Source organism: Brachionichthys hirsutus, chromosome 20, assembly GCF_040956055.1.
Source record: "Brachionichthys hirsutus isolate HB-005 chromosome 20, CSIRO-AGI_Bhir_v1, whole genome shotgun sequence".
NCBI classification, from domain to species: domain Eukaryota; kingdom Metazoa; phylum Chordata; class Actinopteri; order Lophiiformes; family Brachionichthyidae; genus Brachionichthys; species Brachionichthys hirsutus.
The window spans coordinates 8857377-8877499 of NC_090916.1; the positions used below are offsets into that span (position 1 = coordinate 8857377).

The window sequence follows — 20123 nt, forward strand, 5'->3', positions numbered from 1 at the left end:
CTTTTAGTTTGTCACAAAATCCAAGGTACCTTAGGTATTTGTTTTATTTTAAAGCAAGAGTGGAAGAAATGCTGACATTAATACAACAATAAAAAGGCAAATCCTGCTTACAAAATCCTATTTTTAGTATATAGGATTTATACTAGTACTATATACTGTAGTATAAAAGTAGTATAGTACAGCAGAAAGAAAATAATTGTGTTTTACGTAATTATCCTTATCCTATCCCTCAATTATATTTCACATGCACTTAAATCTGAGCAACTGGGCGGCGAGGTGGTGTAGTGGTTAGTGCTATTGCTTCACAGCCAGACAGTGCCAGGTTTGAATCCCATCTGTCCAGAGTTTGCATGTTCTCCCCGTGTCTGCGTGGGTTTTCTCCAGGTTCTCCGGTTTCCTCTCGCCTCCCCCAAAAAAAAGAAGCAATTTAAGTGAATTGATTATTCCAAATTGTCCGTAGTGTATTGAGTGTGTGCGTGAGCGGTTGTCTGTCTCTGTGTGGGACACGTCCGGGGGGGGGGGGGGGGTATTCTGTTACCCGTTATCACAAATGGAACCAGAGAAGCTGCGTCCCTTTATTAATAACTGCACAGGGGGCTAATAATAGATGCCCTGCGTTGTTTCAGACGGCCGGTGAGGCTAAATAGAGATTATATTTGGGGTCTGAACCCTTTTACCTCAACAAGGGGTCTTATCATACGGGACCCTGAAGTCAGCCAAGTTGGCACTGACTCTACAGCCTTCCTGCCAAAGGCTTGTCACCGGCGATGACTCTCCCTCTTCATCCCAGACACGGGACTCTTGTTTTAGGTCAAGCAAGTCGCCTCTGTCCTGACGAGAAAGTTTAAAATACACGTTTCGGAAATGCTGCCTTAATCTGCGGTGTGAAATACCACCGACATGTAGCTGGGCTCGGATTATTTAATCCAGGCCGCGTTAAGCATGGGTGAGGAGATTACATGAATGAGGAAGTAGTTTGTTTTCCCTTAAAACTGCAGCTATGATCCAGCAGACCTCCGGATGATTCTAATGGGGGTCGCTGAGCAGGGACACGTGAGGACAGCGGACAGGAAGACACGGTCCTGTTAGCGACGGGACAGGCTTCCACTTTCATTCCACTGATTTAAATCAGATATGGACATCGAGGCGGCGAACCCTGACCCGTTTTTATCCTGACATAGACTTTGTTTCGCTGTAATAAAAGCACCTGCATTACTTTTACTATGAACAAAGGCCCCGTTGTGTTCAGACAAGCTCTGTTCAGGACCCCCCCCCCCCCCGCGGCGGAAGCAGCCAAATGGAACCGAGCCACTTTCAATCTTATTATCTCAAAATGTCTCCGATAAAAAAAAGGTTCTATTGAGCTATTAGAACCACGACTCGAGTCGACACGGATAATTTCATTAACCCTGAAACCCCAAACTTCCTGCCTTCCAAACGTGACATTTTGTCGTCGCGTATATTTTGGTTTTGCAAAACACGAAACAGATTTTCATAGAATTTGACCAAAGGTTATTGGTAAAACAGCTTTTAGCGCCATTTTGTGAGTTTCTCTTGAATAATTATGAAACTACTAATGACACCGATGCGGTTCCAGATTCGTGTTTTCATGGTTTTATTAGGAGGGTCAAACATGAATGACGTCATAGGGATTCCGACTCAGGTCTGTCCTCTGAGTGCTGTTTGAAATAATAATTTATCTCCGATACTTTTTCTAATTTATCATTTCAAATAGTTGCTCCGGATGCGTTACGTTACTTGTTGAAGTTCCGCCCCTATATTTCATTCGCTGCTCTTCCTCGGATCGACTTCTGATTGGCTGAAACGCGTCTAACTCGCCTTTCAGCTGCCCAATGCAGCACGTCCGTGATTGGCTGCGCTCCTCTCCTTTCTGGCGACCTCCCCTCCCCGAAGCTCCGGGTCGGCTTCTGATTGGTCGGCAGTGACATCATCCGTGCGCGTACGCGAGCACCGAACGCAGCCCAAACCCAAAGCCCCTCCCACCGCGGGGCCGGTCCTCAACATGATATTTAATATTAATGAAGTCGCGCATTGGCTCAAACGCGCGTCAATCCCGCTGCGCAACTCCTGCGCGCTGGCGCACACCCTTCTGCGTTATTTCTGGGGCGCGCAGGGGCAAAAGTGTTGAACAAAATGTTGCCGCTCCACATCGGCGGGACGGACTGAGTGGAGGCGACGCCGTTCCGTCCGCAGGGCACCGCGACGCGCACCGCGACACGCACCGGTAAGCGCAAAGGCGAGCCAAGTTGCGGGGACGAGCGCCGATAAGTTCTCTTAAACGCGCGGTCGTATCGATTGAATTATTAATGAAGATGAATGATCTTATCGCTGCAGCCTGCGCGCCGCGGCTGGAACGCGCCTCCGTGCTCGTTCATTCTAAGGCTGTAAAGTCAGTTCCGTTCCAGCTGTTGTCGGACAAAGTTCCAGAATCCAGATGCGTTTTACCGTGCGTGACGCCGCGGGATTAAAACTGTTCTGGGTCTGCGTCTGGGTCCTGAACGCCGCATCGCATTCTCGGCACGTTCTCATGCCTTTGCTGAGGCTGCAGCTCCAGCGGCCGCAGCGCGGGACGGGCTGCCGGTTACATAACATGATGACGTGATGATGACGTGATGATGACATGCTTTTAAAAAGCAGGCGCTGCTGATTGAAAGGAATTACCGACACAATGTATTTTTATTTGTTTTAAACCCTTCCTTACCTTCTGTAGTAGAGACCGAACCGCGGCGTAGCCTTGATGCAGCGTTTCATCTTTTCACTCTGATCTGACACACACACGCACACACGCACACACACACACGTACAGCATCTGGATGCATTCACGACAATGCACCTGAGTTGGGTGTCGCCCCGCAGGTGTTGACACTCCCAACGTGCGGCTCCAGCAGCCGCTTTTTTAGTTTGCGTGTTGCTCAAACAGACCCGGGGTCAGCCTTTGTTGCTCTCTGCCGCTTCACTGACATCCACCTGAGTCACCCCCCCCCCCCCTCCGGAATGATTTTCACCTTTTGACCCCCCCATCCTCCTCCACAGAGCGGCTCGTTGACTTCTCCCTAAACGTCCAGCCCTCAGCCTCCCCATGCCTCCATCTCCCCTCGACGACAGAATTGTGGTGGCTCTGCCAAGGCCGATCCGACCTCAGGAACTCCAACTGTCCCTGGACACCGGCTACCTGGACACCGGCTACCTGGACACCACCCCCCCAGCAGCAGCAGCAGCAGCAAGACGGTCATCAGCACCACCGTGGTGGAGATCCGGGCGACGGCCAACCTTGTACCGTATATGCCCTCATCCAAGGGCTCCACGCGCTCGTTGTCGTGTGGATGCAGCAGTGCCAGCTGCTGCTCTGTGACTACCTATGAGAAGGACAGCCAGGTGAGTGCCAGCAGCCCCAACCTCAGCTATGCCGCCCCACCCACCCCTACGGTCGGCGGCCACCAAGCGTTCAGCGCCCCCAGCCTCGCCCCGGGCACCCCGAAGACCCTGTCCGCCGTGAGGCTCATCCACCCCAACGAGCTGGCCAAGCGGATGGCCTGCTGCCCCGCGGGTCACCCCGTGGGGCCCCTGCCGGTCGTCATCGACTGCCGGCCCTTCACGGAGTACAACAAGAGCCACATCCGGGGGGCCGTGCACGTCAACTGCTCCGACAAGATCAGCCGGCGGCGGCTGCAGCAGGGCAAGATCACGGTGCTGGATCTCATCTCCTGCCGCCAGGGCAACGACTCCTCTTACAAGGGCATCTTCTCCAAAGAGATCGTGGTCTACGACGAGAGCACCGCGGAGCCGCACAGGCTGACGTGCTCCCAGCCGCTGCACGTGGTCCTGGAGTCCCTGAGGAGGGAGGGCAAGGACCCGATCATCCTCAAAGGTAAAGGCCGAGTGGCTTCGGAGCCGATAAAGGCGAGTTCCCGCCTGAGAGTAATGTTTGATCGAGCAGCAGCAGCGGCTTAGCGTCGTCGGCTAACGCCGCTGAACTTTACCCTTCATGGGTTTGGTCAGATGATATTACCTGTGATGATAGCTTTAGCGTTGGCCTGATGATAGAGCTGTCCACGCACGCACACACACACACACACACACACACAGTGGGAAGCAGCTGGTAGTAAATAAGGAGATAGCGCTCCCTGGGTGGCTGCCATGTTTTCTATCTTTGGTGTGCCTGTTTGAAGCCGGAGCGGTGTGTTGTGTTGTGTGTGGGGGGGGGGGGGGGCATCAGAGTCTAGCCGGAAGATCACAGCACCTTGATCTCCTTTCTTCCCTCTATCCCGTTGCGTGCGGTTTGACGGACGAGGCCCCATCTGAAGCGAAGCTCGCCTCGGCGGGACGAGCAAGCAGACAGCCCCCCCCTCCCCCCCAGGTTTAATCCTTGCAAAATGCAAGACATCCTCTCTGCTGAGGGAATCAAACGAGTCTTTTCTGTTTTCATCTGCGAGTCCTCGGGAAGGCCGGCGTCTATCGCGTCCATGCACGACTTAACGGTCGACAAAATGGGATTAGACTCGGATCTCTTCCTGCTTCGATGGCGCTTCAATCGGTAGCATGTTGCATTCAAAACATGCCCTAAACATGCTGGAGACGGCAGGTCCGCGGCGTGCGAGGCCTCGCCGGGCAGAAGCGGCGGCTTTCCGAAGAGTCGATCGCAAAAGCGATAGACGCACTTTCCGTGCTGAGTTCGGAGGAAATGACAGACGGTCCCACTCGACAGATTCCATCTCAGCGGGACGCTTTTGGCGCGGCGGGCCGAACCGCCCGGGCCCGGCTGTTGGTCAATGGCAGCGGACGGAGGTTTGCTTTTTCAGTTGTCAGAATGTAACTCAGCTGTGGCCGTTTTAGCTTCTTGTTTTGGTTTTCATGAAGTCAGTTTTCCAAATCTTCCAAATCTTGAAATTGTTTCTGCTCAACATGAAAAGACCGGGAGCAGTGATAGCATCAGCGCTAAATTAGCATTATCGCAGGAGGTAGGTCAGGAAGGAGAAGGTCTACTTGTGAAAATCCATGAAAGGGAGATTTAACTTCGTAGTCGCTAAGTAGCTGCAAAGTAGCTGCTAATGTAACAGTTAGTTAGTTGCTAACAGTGAGTTAGCAGCTAATTCCAAACGGGCACAGAATCAAAGGAGAATGTCTTTGAACTGGGGAGACAAGGTGGGGGTCTGGGAGTTCGTTACCCTCCCAGGATGAGGAGGAGATCCAAAACGGAGCTGGAGAGAAGAAAGTAGTAATTTAACATGTAGAAATGCAAGTGAAATAGTTTCGTGTTAATTTTCAGTCGTTCAGAATCTCTGGAATCGGTGGAAATCCCCCCTCGTATTATCTTGGACTTCCTTTTATTTTATGTACTATAGTCTAATTATTACCACGATGGCCCCCCCCCCCCCCTTCTCTTGTCACAACCGTTGTGCAGGAGGGAAACTTCGGCTGGTGGCGTCGCCGGCAACAGGCGCAAACCCGTTATTTGCAGAAGCGCAGATGTCTTTGGAGAAGTGTGTTAGCATTCAGCGCATCTGTTTACCTGCAGATTAACGGGGCGGGGCGGGGCGGGGGGGGGGGGTTCCCGCGGCGCTGGCGGAAGCCGTCTCAGAAGCTCTGTTTGCACTTTCTCTCCTCTTTAAACTCGGCTTAGTGTTTGGAAATACTGCAAATCCCTGAACTTGAATGCAACCTCACATATTTAGTTTTAATGACCCGTAAAGCAAGTTGTTGCTTTTATTGGTTCGCGTCCCCACTAGTCCTACTCGGCGCTAATGCGGACACATGTGGCGGACAGAATCATGTAGAGGGAGGAATTTGAACCTTTAACCTTGGCAGCATTCGGTCCTAGAAGTTGGGATGGGGAATAAAAATAACCTTTTAGCATGTGAAAGAAGGAAAGAACGGATGATCTCGTCTGCTGTTTTAGATAGCGGCTAACGGCTGATAGCGGCGTTTTAACTGGCGCAGACATCAAACCTCTTCCTGCTTGTGTTGGCAGGAGGCCTTACCTGCTTCAGACAGAGCCACCAGAACCTGTGCGAGCACTCGCTGCACCTTCACGAGGGCTCGGACCCCGGCGCTGCTGCTGCTGCTGCTGGCCTGACGGGGACGCTACCTCACTCCCTGCCCTCCACCCCGGACATCGAGAACGCCGCGCTGACGCCGATCCTTCCCTTCGTCTACCTGGGGAACGAGCACGACGCTCAGGACGGCAACCTGCTGCGGCGCTTCAACGTGGCCTACGTCCTGAACGTGACCACCCACCTGCCGCTCTACCACTACGACACGGGCCTCTTCGTCTACAAGCGCCTCCCCGCCACAGACAGCAACAAGCAGAACCTGCGGCAGTACTTCGAGGAGGCGTTTGAATTCATCGGTAGGGAAACGATCTCATGACTTCACCTCAGATTTAGCTTGGAGGTCCTGAGTCCATCTCTTGCATTTACGATGTTTTTGTCCCCCCCCCTGCAGAGGAAGCACATCAATCAGGTATGGGCCTTCTGATTCACTGCCAGGCCGGCGTTTCTCGTTCTGCCACCATCATCATCGCCTACCTGATGAAGCACACCTGGATGACCATGACGGACGCCTACAAGTTCGTCAAAACCAGACGGCCCATCATCTCCCCGAACCTCAACTTCATGGGTCAGCTGTTGGAGTTCGAGGAGGACCTCAACAGCGGCATGACGCCACGAATCCTCATGCCAAAGCTGATTGGCGTGGAAACCGCGGTCTAAACGGACACTTAGTTTTGGCGACGCATTTGTGAGCTGGTTTTAGAGTTCCTGAATCTCCTCATGCTCAATTTGGACTCTCGCTCGAGGTCCAAAGCTCTGGGTCAGTGGCCATATGCCAGGGGAATAACAAACCAAAAAAAAAAAATCCCTGCTGTTTGGACCTGGTCCAACTCCCGGAGGAGGGGACGGATGACTTGGGGTGGCGGAGATGGACAGATCGCGCAGGGAGGCGCAAACACGAGGGAAAAGGAAATCCTTTTTGGAAAAGGTGCTTCGGAGTAATTACGGAGAAGGAGAAACTCAAAACTCATTTTGTGTCCGCAGGCTCAGGCAGGGGTGGCCACGGCAGTGCCTGTCCAAAACAAAATATAACAACAACCCGACAAGAAAAGATGGAGACTTGTGTGGCGCGTTATCGTCGTCGTTCTATTTTTATACAGGGGTTTACGGGGTCACCACGACGACGAGCCCGCGGCGGCTCACTGTGCAATAATTTCACAGTGGAATGCAAATCTATTTGTGTATATATCGCTAACGATGACGAAACATTTCCAGCTCTTTGCTGAAATGCCATTTTGATGTTCCTGTAATTACCGTCGTTCAGTTCTCTATGGTGCAAACGGTGACGCTGTAATATCTGGTGCCGATATGGAGGGGGGGGGGGCAGCTCGTTGGTTGGTGGAGGCCACTAATCTGCGTATTTCTGTGATATGCAGAAACAAAAATGCAGATTTTGCTTGTTCATTTTGCCATTCCTGCATACAGTTCAGCAATATCGATATTACCAGACAGCCATAAGAGCTTGTTTTTGTTGTTGTTTTTTTAATGCATGGCTGCTGGCAGGCGAGCGAGAACCTTGACATTGTGAAACAGGGCTACTGTTGTTGAATTTCACCTCCTGCTTCTGTCCCGTTCCGGCCTCCAGTCGACACCTATGCATTTCTGCTCTTACTTTGGAGTCGCGGTTTCGTCCATGGCGAGGCAGCAGAGAGGAAAAACAGACTTGAAACAAACGCTGTGGGAAAGAAGAGCCACCCCCCCCCCCCCCCCCCCGTCGTCGAGCCCCACTTTACCTTGCATAGGCAAGCGCTGCTACCACACGCTGTTCTAGTGCCTGTATCGATGCCTTAATTCACGTGTCACCGCTGGACCTGTGCATGGTGCACCGTCACGTGCAGACAAATGTGAACTAGGGTTGGATTTTAACTCCTAGAGAAAAGCTCCTCGTTGCAATTTCCAGAACTAACTTTTCAAGGATCCCCTCCCCCCCCCCCTATTTCTGATTGATGTGCAGAATCTTGTGATGTTGGATTACAAAGTGCACAGTGGGATTGTAAACCAGTTCTGCACAAAGTTGCAAGGTATTAATGAGTATTTGCAGCCATGCAAAGTTTAAAAAAATGCAGACAGACGTGAAGGGAAAACGCCCGAATGCTTCCCAGTGCTGCTTCCCAGTGCTGCTTCCCAGTGCTGCTTCCCAGTTCTGCTTCCCAGTGCTGCTTCCCAGTGCTGCTTCCCAGTGCTGCTTCCCAGTGCTGCTTCCCAGTGATGCTTCCCAGTTCTGCTTCCCAGTGCTGCTTCCCAGTGCTGCTTCCCAGTTCTGCTTCCCAGTGCTGCTTCCCAGTGCTGCTTCCCAGTGCTGCTTCCCAGTGCTGCTTCCCAGTTCTGCTTCCCAGTGCTGCTTCCCAGTGCTGCTTCCCAGTGCTGCTTCCCAGTTCTGCTTCTTCTTTTGCTCCGATCTGAGATTATCGCTAAATGGAATCAACATTTTGCTTCTCACTTGTTTAGCCTTTTAGTGGAAATTATATATATAAAAAAAAAGGTCAACTTTTTAATAAGCAAGTGGGATGCATGTGTTTTAAGGTTCACTTGCATTTTCAACCACCTGCATAGGACACAGCACAAAGACCTCAAGTTTGTGCACGACTGTATATAAAAAAGAAATTAGCATCTAAACCAAATTCAGCCTGGAACACACCCTGAGGGTCGGGTCTGAGAGCTCATTGGCAGTTCTTGATTTGATCAACCCGAGGGCCGTCAGACTTTCCACCACATCAAGTAGCCACGTAGCCCGTCGCCCAAAGCGTAAACATGAAAACCAAGCCAAAAAACGCGGAGCCCAAGGTCTCCGTCGAGCGTTTTCTACTTCCTGTCCGGCTGAATGGAAGCGGCGTCCTCGTGAGTTATGGCTTCTGTTCTGTTTGCTCTTCACATTCTCAGCGCTCTGTCATTTGCATGAAGACGAAGACGTAAAACCAACACACAGGGCTGCCGTTTATTTTCGCCAGGCGGCCTCTGAACCCGGCGGTTTGGGAAATGATGAAACGATGAAACGGTGCACTCTTTAAGGCTTTACAACACCAACACTCATGACACTAAGCTTCAGAAATCATGTGAGAATCCATGCTATGCAAATGAATTTAAAAATGTCTTTACCCAAATGTCATGAGAATTGTTTTTAATTCTTTTTTTGAGCTCTTTGCAACACTTGAAATTTGAGCATGATTAACGCTTGCAGCCTCAGATTGAAGTGCGAGTTGTGTGACGAAGACGTTTGCGTGGCGACACGTCCCTACTGTTGTTGCTGTTGTCATTGATGTCCACTGGTGCTCCACGATATATTTGAATATGTAAAAAAAGAAAAGGCTATATTATGAGGATCTACCACACGTTTGTAGCTTGTGCATTTACATTCAGTGATTTGCAAAAAACACCTGAGCCAGTGTTGAATAAGAAGAACGTACCCTTTGGTCACACCTGTTGGGTGGGAGGGGCTTATGCCGTCACACTGGACATTACTCTCCATGCCGTGAGCTCCTGGTCTGCGGGGGACGCTCGCGGTTGTCATGGCGCCGTCTGTCTTCACCACACCTCGTCGCCACCGGACCCGTTTCAGAGTCGGGGCTCCGAGGGTTCCGGTGGAAACGGACTCCGCTCTACAAGTCTCTGTAGCTTCCTTTGTGTCTGTAGTCAACAGTTGGATATATATATATATATATATATATATATACAGTATATAAATATATATCTATTTTCTTCGTATGCATATATCATTACTATTTTTGCACTGACCTACGGACAGGTGGGTTTATTTCTTTCCACAAAGGGTGCTATTATAACGGAGGCCTTCTCCCACACCTTTTTTTTTTTTTTGCATGACTCCTCTGTCGTCTCTCTTACTCTTCTTCTCCCACGACTCCTTGAACCGTTGCAATTGAAGCACTGTAATTTTTGTAATCCCTACTTGTGATCTTTGAAATAAACAGGGAGGCTTCAAGTTTGCGTCGGCGTACTGGATGTTTATTTTTACTTCTTCGGCCTGATGAGCCAATCTAAAAGCACGTTCCCCGTTTGTTTTTAGTGTATTCAGATCTTTAATTGCGTCTATTGTCTGTGTGTATAATGTTAAAACTTGTATTGTGTTGAGGCTTCTTTATCCTTTTATTAAGGATACGCTAGCAACACCGCTGGGAACCGCTAGGGGGCAGAGTAGCGACAATTCAAGCAAGACTCTAAAGAAGCAAAAATTCCAAACTGCTCGCCATCTTCAGGTCTCGCCTTTAACGGCCTCGCAGCCATCACCTTCTGTTTCCTCGCCGTTTCCTCGCTTCGTTATCTCCCGTCGCCACATTTGGGTGGAAATCCATTTGATGCACGGTTTATAAAATTATCACAATTCCTACATTTTTAACGATTATTTCGAAACCCAAACGGTGAAAAGCAGGTCAACCCGATCAAGGTGTGCCGGAAGCATCTTTTTGTGCAACCAGGAGCGAGAACATTCCGAGGAAGCCTCGTCGTTTAATCGAATCCAGGGAACAAACGGGATTAACGGGATCGATAACGACAAAACAAACCGTCCGCTGTGCGTTTTAAATGCCAGCCTCTTGACATTTGAGAATCCAGCGGAGTACACAGCCGGAGTTGTGCATTCTCTGCACGCCCCTCCATTGGACCGTGTCACATACAGTAGCTGCAGGAGTTATGGGCCTATATTTACCCCAACTCTGCAGCCGTCCAGCCGTGTGTGTGTGTGGGGGGGGGGGGGGGGGGGAGATTGGCCTAGGGGTCAAGCTCTCTCCATAAGAACATGCACAAAAATAGTTTTTAGCGTTGTTTCTAATTACAAGTGATGAGTGCCCCGCCTCATTAATCCTTCCCTATCAGCACCAGGCAGGCTGGCGGCACCAGAATAGCCCTGATCTTTGTGCTGCTGCACGCCGCTCTCCGGCGAGCGCCGCATGGACGTATTAGGCAAAGCAGGAGAGGAGGATGACTTACCATCCACACACACACACACACACACACACACGGAAGGACTGGTTACCGTCAAAGCTGATCCCTTTGTTGCAGGAAGACGCACTCTTGTTCACAGCGACGCCGCGTTGCGACTTCTCTTTAAGCCGATGTTATAACAAATGATCTCATGTAGGTTAAAGAAGGTTCACTGGGAATGTCTATGTTTCTGATTCTTCATAAACGTACGAGCGGTTTCGTTACGGGCCTGAGCGGTAGCTTCCTACAAAGTGCACTGAAGAGATTACAGGAGGACTCCTGGAATGACGCTACGTTGAGATTCCCTCCTGGGTGACAAGGGGGCCGTGAAGTGCCGTGTGGGACAGTCTGATGAAGCTCAAATATCTAAAAGGCCAAAACGTACGCCCTCTAAAGGCTGCTGACTGTCGTTTAGGCTGCGTCAGTGCAAAAGGTGGACAAACTAACAAACAAAGAAAAGAAAACTTCACGAGAAATCAGTTAGAATATGCTCTTCGGGCTGTTTCCACTTTTATTTTGAAAGTTATTTTCTCCATCTCCACTTCCTGTCTGGGTTTTGTCCTCTTCCCTTTGCACTCCTGCCCTTTCTTATCCTGCTATCCCTCACCTGCCTTCCCCCTTCAAGGCTTCCGATTCGTCTTCCCTCCACTGATTGGCTGACCCCGCCCTGATTTGTTTCACCTGTGTCTCGGTAGCTCCTCCTCCTTGTAAAACATTGCCTTGCACATTCAAACCTATAGGTTTGCTTTTAACATTTTTGGACTTTGCATCCTGGATTTGTCTCTGATGGATTAATTTTTTTGACCTTTCACCTATTATCCAGCGCTTCCTTCTGTCTTGCTGGTCGATTCCGCTGCTCTGATTTCCCCTCCTGCTTCGTTCTTTATGGCCCCGAGAAGCAGCGGATCCCAACAGGGAAACATACAGTAAGTGAATATCAAAGTTTGCTAGTGAAGGCTCATATCCTAAATCAGTTGCCATGACGAATGGCAGGATGCTGAGTGACGTCATGGCCGTTTGTCACATGACATAAAGGGTACGGGACCCTTTCTGACGTCACGCCTGAAAAGGCTCAGGCGAATCACTGATAATAGAGTCACTCGCATCCGTTAAGTTTCCCGGTGAGTCAATTCCAGCGTCCGGCGATTGTTAAAGCGATGACTCCATCAGCATTTGATGCTTTTCACCGTGACGGTACTTTATAAATAATATCTGCATGAAATCAACAGTTAAAATTAGAAAATACGGACACGTAAGACGTGAGTTATATTTGATATCCGTTGGTGACCCTCCTGCTATGTACAAATACGCATAAATTTCATTTCATTTTAAAAACTGTAAAATTCTACCTAAAACATTTCATTTAAACATTTTTAATTACATGTATAATCTCCAGTTTATTACACGGGTTCGGTATATAGTGTTGATTTTAGTGTAGTTTCTTTAATAATATATTAAATGCACTGGTTGTGATGATTTATTATGGGAGACGGTATAGATTGTCTGTCTATCTAAATAACGGATCAAAATGAATGCTTTCAGTTTCTCGTAAATTCCCTGTTTGTTTTCTTCCTCCTTGCACACTTGGTGTTTTGCCACTTCTCTTTTGACCGCCATTCCTGTTCATTGGAGAGAGAAAACTGCCCCATCTTCCCCCTTCCTCATCTTTACATCTACAATTTTACCCACCCCACACACACACATTCTACCCACCTCTTATATTGCACCGTGGGGGGCCTTGCAAACTAAAACAAGATCCCATTTGACCAGAGCACTTATCAGCTAAGTGCTCACGCAAGTCGTCGTTAAACAAGCACGATTGTGTAATGTTGTTCTCATTGGACGATGGAGTCTTGGTTCGGCCTGCAAATGAGCGCACAGGACTTATTTCTGGTATTAGGCAAAATATTGTGTGGATGAATAATCGATTCACATGTAATCAATTCAGTTTTTCTTTCAATCAACTCAACTGATCGTCATCAAGATGAGCTTCTGTTTCCAAAAAGTAAGATTTATCTCCATCCGAATGGGTCCGGCTGAAAATAGCTAAACACTGCAGTACATATGCCGGACCAGTAGGTGGCAGCGTAACCTTTCAAAATCGACACCAACGAATGACATCGCAGCTGTGTTGCTGCCAATGGGTTTCAGAAGGGTCTTGATAAACGTGATAGAATCATTAGTTCAAAGAAAACCCGACGGTCTGGCCTTTTTTCTTTTTATTGTTGTTTTTTCCGCATACTTAAATATTGCGGGAAACAAAAGGCACGCATGAAGCCGGGCTTATGACATCAAGTGTTCGTAGATCCTCGGGGCAGTTGGTAAATGGTGCGCCCTTCAGAGAGCAACTGAAGACCGTAAAATCAGCAATCTGAGTATTAATAGCGTCTGACCTTTCGGTCAGGCATGTACAAAGGCGTACGTGTGTACACGTAGCCACGGCACGCACATGTAACGTAGCGACTTGGCGTGTCACTGGATGCTCTGCGTGTAGACCGTGAGCAGAGGTGCGAAGCTCAGCTTGACTTTCGACAGGTTTCATTTTGCTGCGAGTGTAACTCGATAGGTCCATCAATTATCTCCGTTTCCTTGGCGACCTCGCAAAAAAACAGCTGCAGAGTTTAATAAATTAGCCATGCAACTCAATCACAGGGGTTAAAATATCTCTAAGCCTGAGAATCAGCAGGACAAGGCCTCCTGTTCTCACGGCGTCCTCTGAGTGAGAACAAACGCTGGTGGATAATCTATCGGTGCTCTGAAACCTGTTTTCTAAATGGCAGCGTGCCTAATATCACGGCTGCCCCCCTGCAGCCGCGCATCCTTTATGGTGGGGCTGAATGAGTGAACGCCGCCACCTGGTGGTCGGAGTAACCATTACACGCAGGCTTTCCATGAAACTTCTTCCACTTCCGGCTTGTCCCGCCAGGGGTCGCCACAGCAAATCAACCTGTGCACGGTTAGCATGAGCTAGCTGGTAGCAGCCAGTGTCTCCCTTGAGCCGGATAAATGCAGAGGGTTGCGGCAGGAATGGCGTCGGGTCTAGAGCTAAACGTGCAATCAACCGTAAACACGAAACTATAAAATACGTAAGGCCTATAAACTATAAAATAGACTGTAATAGATCTAAAGAATCTATTATAGTAAAAAGAAATGTTGTAAAATGCCTGTTTTCCTCAGGAATAAATTGTTCTCTGATGCTGCCGTTTGATGCTTGTCGTCCACCCTGGATCAGTTCTGTGAATCTCTACCAGGACGCGGCTCCGCCCGTCCGTTTCGTCCTCTCTCCACATGATTTGTTCTTCACCGGCCCTCCGGTGATGGATGCATGTTTATAACCAACTGCCCCACCATCCCTCTCTCTCGCTCTGCTGTGATTTATTCTCCTCTGATATGACGGGGACGAGGGAAGGCAGGACGGAGGGACGCCGCGTCGGGCAATAAAAGTGTCATTTTTCACCGTGTTCCTAAACAGGTATACGTTGAGATGAGCCTTTACCTATTTTGGGCTCTGTCCTGCCTGGGCCCAACCAATGAGGAGAGTGTTTTAACAAGCGGCCGTCAGTTGTTGGGGGTCTGGACTTGCTCGTCCCCGTGGTAACCCAGGTTGACTATGGACTTGTTATGGTGGATCCTGGGAACAGCCTCGGGTGTAACACTCATCAAGCTGTCTGCCGAGGCCCGAACTGTGGACCATGAATATTGCAGAGGTTATGGGGTTATGGGACAGCTTTATTGTCTCTGACAAACATCGTTTCTCAAAAGGGCGGAGGCGGGGCGAGGCAGTCTGTCCACGTCGGTTTCCAAACCCGGCCGCTGAACTTTTTTAACTCCGTTTGACTTTAACCTTGAGTTACCTTAACGCTGCTGCTGTTGCGGCAAATGAGCGTCTATCTTTAGATGCTACGATTCAGCCACAGAAAGTGCGTGTGTGTGTGTGTGTGCGCGCGTGTGCGCGTGTGCGACGTCACACTGAGTGTGTGTGTGGTGGCGCATGCATGCCCTCCGGACAGGGATGCAGTGTTGATGAATTTCATGCTTCTGCGCGCAGAATGAGCTCTTGGTTTAGAAAAGGAAACAGCCCCCTCTTGTGCACAGACGAGGTACCACACCCATGCGTCAGTCTTCTGTTCCTGTTGCCTTTTTAATTCCCCTTTTGTTAAACACCCGTGAACAAAATGCAAACCTTTTTTTTAATAGATGGAATCACATTTATCTGCTATAAACTATAAAATCGTGCCGGCTGTGTCGCCTCCACCAGTTCATGGATGCTTAAGTTTTATTGTGAAAGAGCATTTCAATCTTAGGTGTTTTCATTTTACATCGGTATTGCTCTGAGTTTTAAGAGGTAAAGCAGATAAACTGATAAAACCTTCCTTTCAGTTCCGCTGTGGAAGGAAGAATCTTTTTCCTCCCCTTCACTCCGGAGTGACAGAGACGGATCGGACCGCTGAGGAATGATTTGGACAGGATGGAAAACGGGATTGTGAAAGCTCCCAGGGTGATTTTACGAGGATGTGAATACTTTCGGCTTCAGGATACCGCAGCGGGCGATAAATTAAATTTCATTTGGATATTGGAACGCTAACATTCAACAAGTCCTGAAAATCCCACTGCAATGAAAGCGGAGGAAAGGAGCCTCGGAAAAAAACTGCTTTCACATTTGATCCTGAAAAAGCTTGGATAAAACATTCTGAGTTTTGGAACCAGTAACGTGTACATCTGCTGATTCAATAAAATACAAAATAGCAATTGACCTGCTTGCATTAAATTCTTCATATTATTTCTATAACTTGTAAATAATTATATTATTTCTATACATAATAAATGTATATTAGTGACTGCAGCAGGATCAGTGAATCTATAAAAAGAAGAAGTTGTGGAAGGAAGTTGTCCTCCTCCAGAGTGCCGGAGACGGATCGGACCGCTGAGGAATGATTGGACAGGATTGACGATGGGATTGTGAAAAGCTCCCGGGGAGATTTTTATGAGGCTGAGGATACTTCTGGGATCAGGACAACACGGCGGACGATAAATTACATTTCAATCCAATATCGGAACCCTAACTTTAAACAAGTCCTCAAAATCCGACTTTTCCGTTTGATCCGAACCAAAGCCGAATGTGCGACTCGGTCCGGAAGGCGGCGACTTTCTGGATCGAGTATTTTTCCTGCTGTTTCAGTACCTACTTCAGAAAGCTACAACTTTATAAAGAAACGACAAGCGCTTCTGTTAAATCATGAAATGCTCGAACCTGGTTTGAATGAACCCCAGCGGAATCCTGGATATGCTAGGCTAGCAGTCGCCGCCATATTGTGTAGCCTAGCTTGTTAGCATTGAACTGTAAACATCCTCCGTGCTGCAGCAGAGGTTGTAAACATTGTTAAAAAACCACAAATCATTGGTCGTATAGTTTTCAGTAAACTCAAAGGATTGCTCAGTTGTTGCCTCTTTACGCGTCGGCGTTGGAGACACAAAATGTCCGCGTGCCGAAAGGCGGTAAACGCCGCGCTTTGGCGTACGGCGCGGCCTGACTTCCTGTTTCTTGATTTCTCCACAAATGCTTCACCTCCTAAAATCCGAAGCTCTTGAAATGTGACCAGATTCGGATCGGATTCGGATCGGATCCTGACCCGTCTCTGGCTTCGACGCGCCTTCGCCGACTCTCACGGTCGTTAAACTGCACTTTGTTCCTGGAGTCTCACTTTCTTTATCCTTTCATTTCACGCCTTTCCCGCTCCACATCTCCAGGAATCTCTGTGGGCTCGTAAAGGAGCTTTTAATGGAGATGGATGTAAATCTGAAAGTGACACAGTCCAGTCGTGGTGGAGCGCAGGGCCCCCGTGTTGTGAACCGCTGCGCCGTAAAATCCAGGACCTCCAGGGCTCCTGCGCCTCCTGCGACCTCAAACCCCCCCCCCCCCCCTCCCGAGACCCCACAACCTCTGGGCCCCCAAACCACGAACAGACAAGACGTTCCAAGTGTTCTCCAAGTGTTCTTAGAAGTCCGGATCGGTTTATTTAAACTTTAACATCAGCTTTGGAAGAGTTCTCGAGTCAAACATTTATGAGCTTTATTGCTTGTTCTGCTTCGATTTCCTGGATTTATTAAACGCCGTTGGCAACGATCTCTGCTAAGACGGTTTACGTTATATATTTTATTATTATTTAAACAGAACTCTGCAGGTCTTTATGATCTTAAACAGGATCAGGCTCGCAGCCAGACTCCGAGGCTGACGATACGGCGGCTGAAGGAAGTCAGAAGTAAATAGAACTGAATTTATGATCCTGTAGCCGCGTTTAATACGGAGACATGAGAGGTCGCTGGTTCCAGCAGAGCAGACAGAAAAGTACTATCAGGGATATAAATGGTGCTGAAAATGGGGGCAAACTTAGAAATAAAATAAACATTAAAATGTCAAAACTTCATTTTGCTAAGGTTGAATTTTTTTAAGCCTTTTATCTATTCTGTAAATGCAGATGGGGACTGAGATATTTTTTATTCTCATCCTCTGGGAGAAATAGAATAAAAGAGTTCGCATGGAAGGAAATCCAGCTTTTATTTTTCTACACATTTACATTAAGAACCTCAGAAATCCTGCAAGGAGTCTCCCTGCTGGGTGGGGGGCTTTTATTTAATCTGGGTGGGGGGCTTTTATTTAGTCCTCCAGCGGTGATGGACGCGCCGTATCTGCCACGCCACTAGAGTTTGATCTAAGAGCGGCCACCAGGCGACGCTGCAGTTTCCAGTTGCGTGCATGCACGGCTGATAAAACCACCTTCTGGCCGTTAAAACAACAGACTGGGCTCACTGGTCGCTGAACTGGGAGGCCGCGGATGTTGCTGGAATAATGGAATGATGGATTTAACAGGCCCACTTCCCAAATTAATAATCCTGTTCCATCAAATCTGTCGGTTTGGTTTTAGATCTTTTTTGACACCACCTTTTCTTTCCATTCTGGTTCCTGCGTTCCATCCAGCAGCTGCGTTTTGAGTCCTTTGCTGCTCAGCTCCACAAAACGGATTTTATTTTAAGAGAGACGCCTGAGGGGGGGGGGGGGGTGATGGATTTGTTCGCTGCAGCAGATGATAAAACGGATCTTTGACTTTATATGAAGATCACAACATTTCTCACTTTAGCGTCATCAGAGCAAAGATTGTACATTTATCTCATTTTTCATGTGGGTTTTGCAAAAAGCAGCAATTTCCTCCACCGGGTCCGGCACCGGGACGCGTTGCCCCTGCGTGTGTGGTGTTAATGGACTCTCTTAATTTCTGGGTCCCGACGAGTGTTTTCCAATGAATTCAAGTGTCGGGGAGCCACAAATCAGCATCTGGCAGAGGTTGCGTGGGTTCTGGAAGGCGGAGTGTGGGCTCTGGAGGGCGGAGCGTGGGTTCTGGAGGGCGGAGCGTGGGTTCTGGAGGGCGGAGTGTGGGTTCGGTGGGCGGAGCGTGGGTTCAGTGGGCGGAGCGTGGGTTCTGTGGGCTTAATGGTTTGTTTCCTCGATGCGTGAAACCGGAGCCTCGGATCCGACTTGTTGATACCGAGCCCCCCCCCCGTCTGTCCGACCGTCTGCGCACCCGCAACCACCCGTGCGTGCCTCTACATGCTCATGCATGAGCTCAGACACGCGGGCGGATGTTCTCCCACGCAAACACACTGGTCCCAGTGACTCGGTAAATGAATTAAGTAATCTGCTTTAGGGAGGAATCTCCACATTGCAGCATCGGGTGTAACCGGATAGCCAATGGGATTCTGCTGTAGCAGATGAGGTGTGTGTGTGTAAGAAGTCATCCACGCTGTACGAGTCCTACTTTTTTTAGTAGAGCTCATTAGGACACAGAATAACTCAGTCGCCCGGTTTTATTTAAGCTATAATCCACCGGTGGCTGCGGTTACAAAGATTTCGAATGGCTGCGAGGTGTTGTTGGGTCCGACAGAACCCAAAACCAGAACAAATTACGGTAATGGGAACCACAGCAGCGTCGGTCGAACTTACGGAAGAACGCTTTAGAAGATCTATTACCCACAATGCAACGCTCTGCTGGTGTGTTATGCTAACCGCTAGCTTGAGTCACCTGTAGAAATCTGCTTTATTTTTTAAAAGTCAGGTGTTTCTGAGGCAGGGATGTATAAAGGTCAAAAGGTCAACCATTCAGCATCCACTGCTGCTCCAATTCAGGAGCTCGAGTTTCTTTCTAAAAGGGAAAATAGGAAACGTTGTTTAAAATGATAGATTATTTATTCAAAAATGGGAGACATTTACTTGTAAATGTTTATAAATGAAACTAAAAGACGGTTCTTTCACATCCATGCGTATTTATTTATGTTGGTAAAGTAATGACCCGGTTCTGAGCTTCACGGACGGTGCCGTTGACTGTAAGACTGCTTTCAGCGCTATGATGGAATTGTCCTCATTGATATTTTAAGATGTGTTAAAATAAAACATTTTTAAGACTATAGGTGTAACATAAGTGTAGTAGATCAAAACTAGTTAGTTGCGTCTGTGTTCCAACGACTGCAGTGTCTGCCTTCGTCCGCTAGGGGTCAGCTCAAATCAAAAGAACCGCTGACAGATTATGTAATCAATAATCAGAATGGATCTTCAATCACGGCCCCATTCGGAGTTTTAGCTTCTGGTTCTTCGCAAACTGCTTTTATGTGTAGGAAATACGATGCACGCTAACACAATGTAACGTGTCTCACTTTAATGAAGCAATGACGTTGCAACAATAGAATCTTAATTTACATCAGAGCATTTGTGCTTTTTCTAAAGAATCCGGCTATACTTCCCCTGAATAAACATAGAAACACAATAGGAATATTTATAGACACGATTACGGCGCTGCTAATATAACGTGCACGATGAGAACAAGAAGCAAACAGGAACATGCTGGCATGAAGAGAAAATCATCTGTTTGGCCCCCACTAAGAATAAAAGGGAAAATGTCCCGTCACCTCCACCACCACACACGCACACACTCTCTCACACACACACACACACAAGCTATTTTCATCTGCTGGAGTGAAAGGAAGCCGTAACAGTGCATCATCCCAGGCTGCACGCACACAAAGGCGCTCGGATTATTTTGGCAAGCGGCGAGTTTATTATTTCGTTTTATG

General features: G+C 48.5%; 1 protein-coding gene across 1 annotated transcript; it reads left to right on the top strand.

Annotated features, from left to right (window-relative positions):
* The first annotated feature begins 3100 nt into the window (after window positions 1–3100).
* Window positions 3101–6728, top strand: dusp10 (dual specificity phosphatase 10). The gene is given in 4 exon segments (XM_068753907.1): window positions 3101–3218; window positions 3221–3889; window positions 5990–6367; window positions 6463–6728. Coding segments are annotated over 4 exon segments (1431 nt in total).
* The last annotated feature ends 13395 nt before the right edge of the window (window positions 6729–20123 follow it).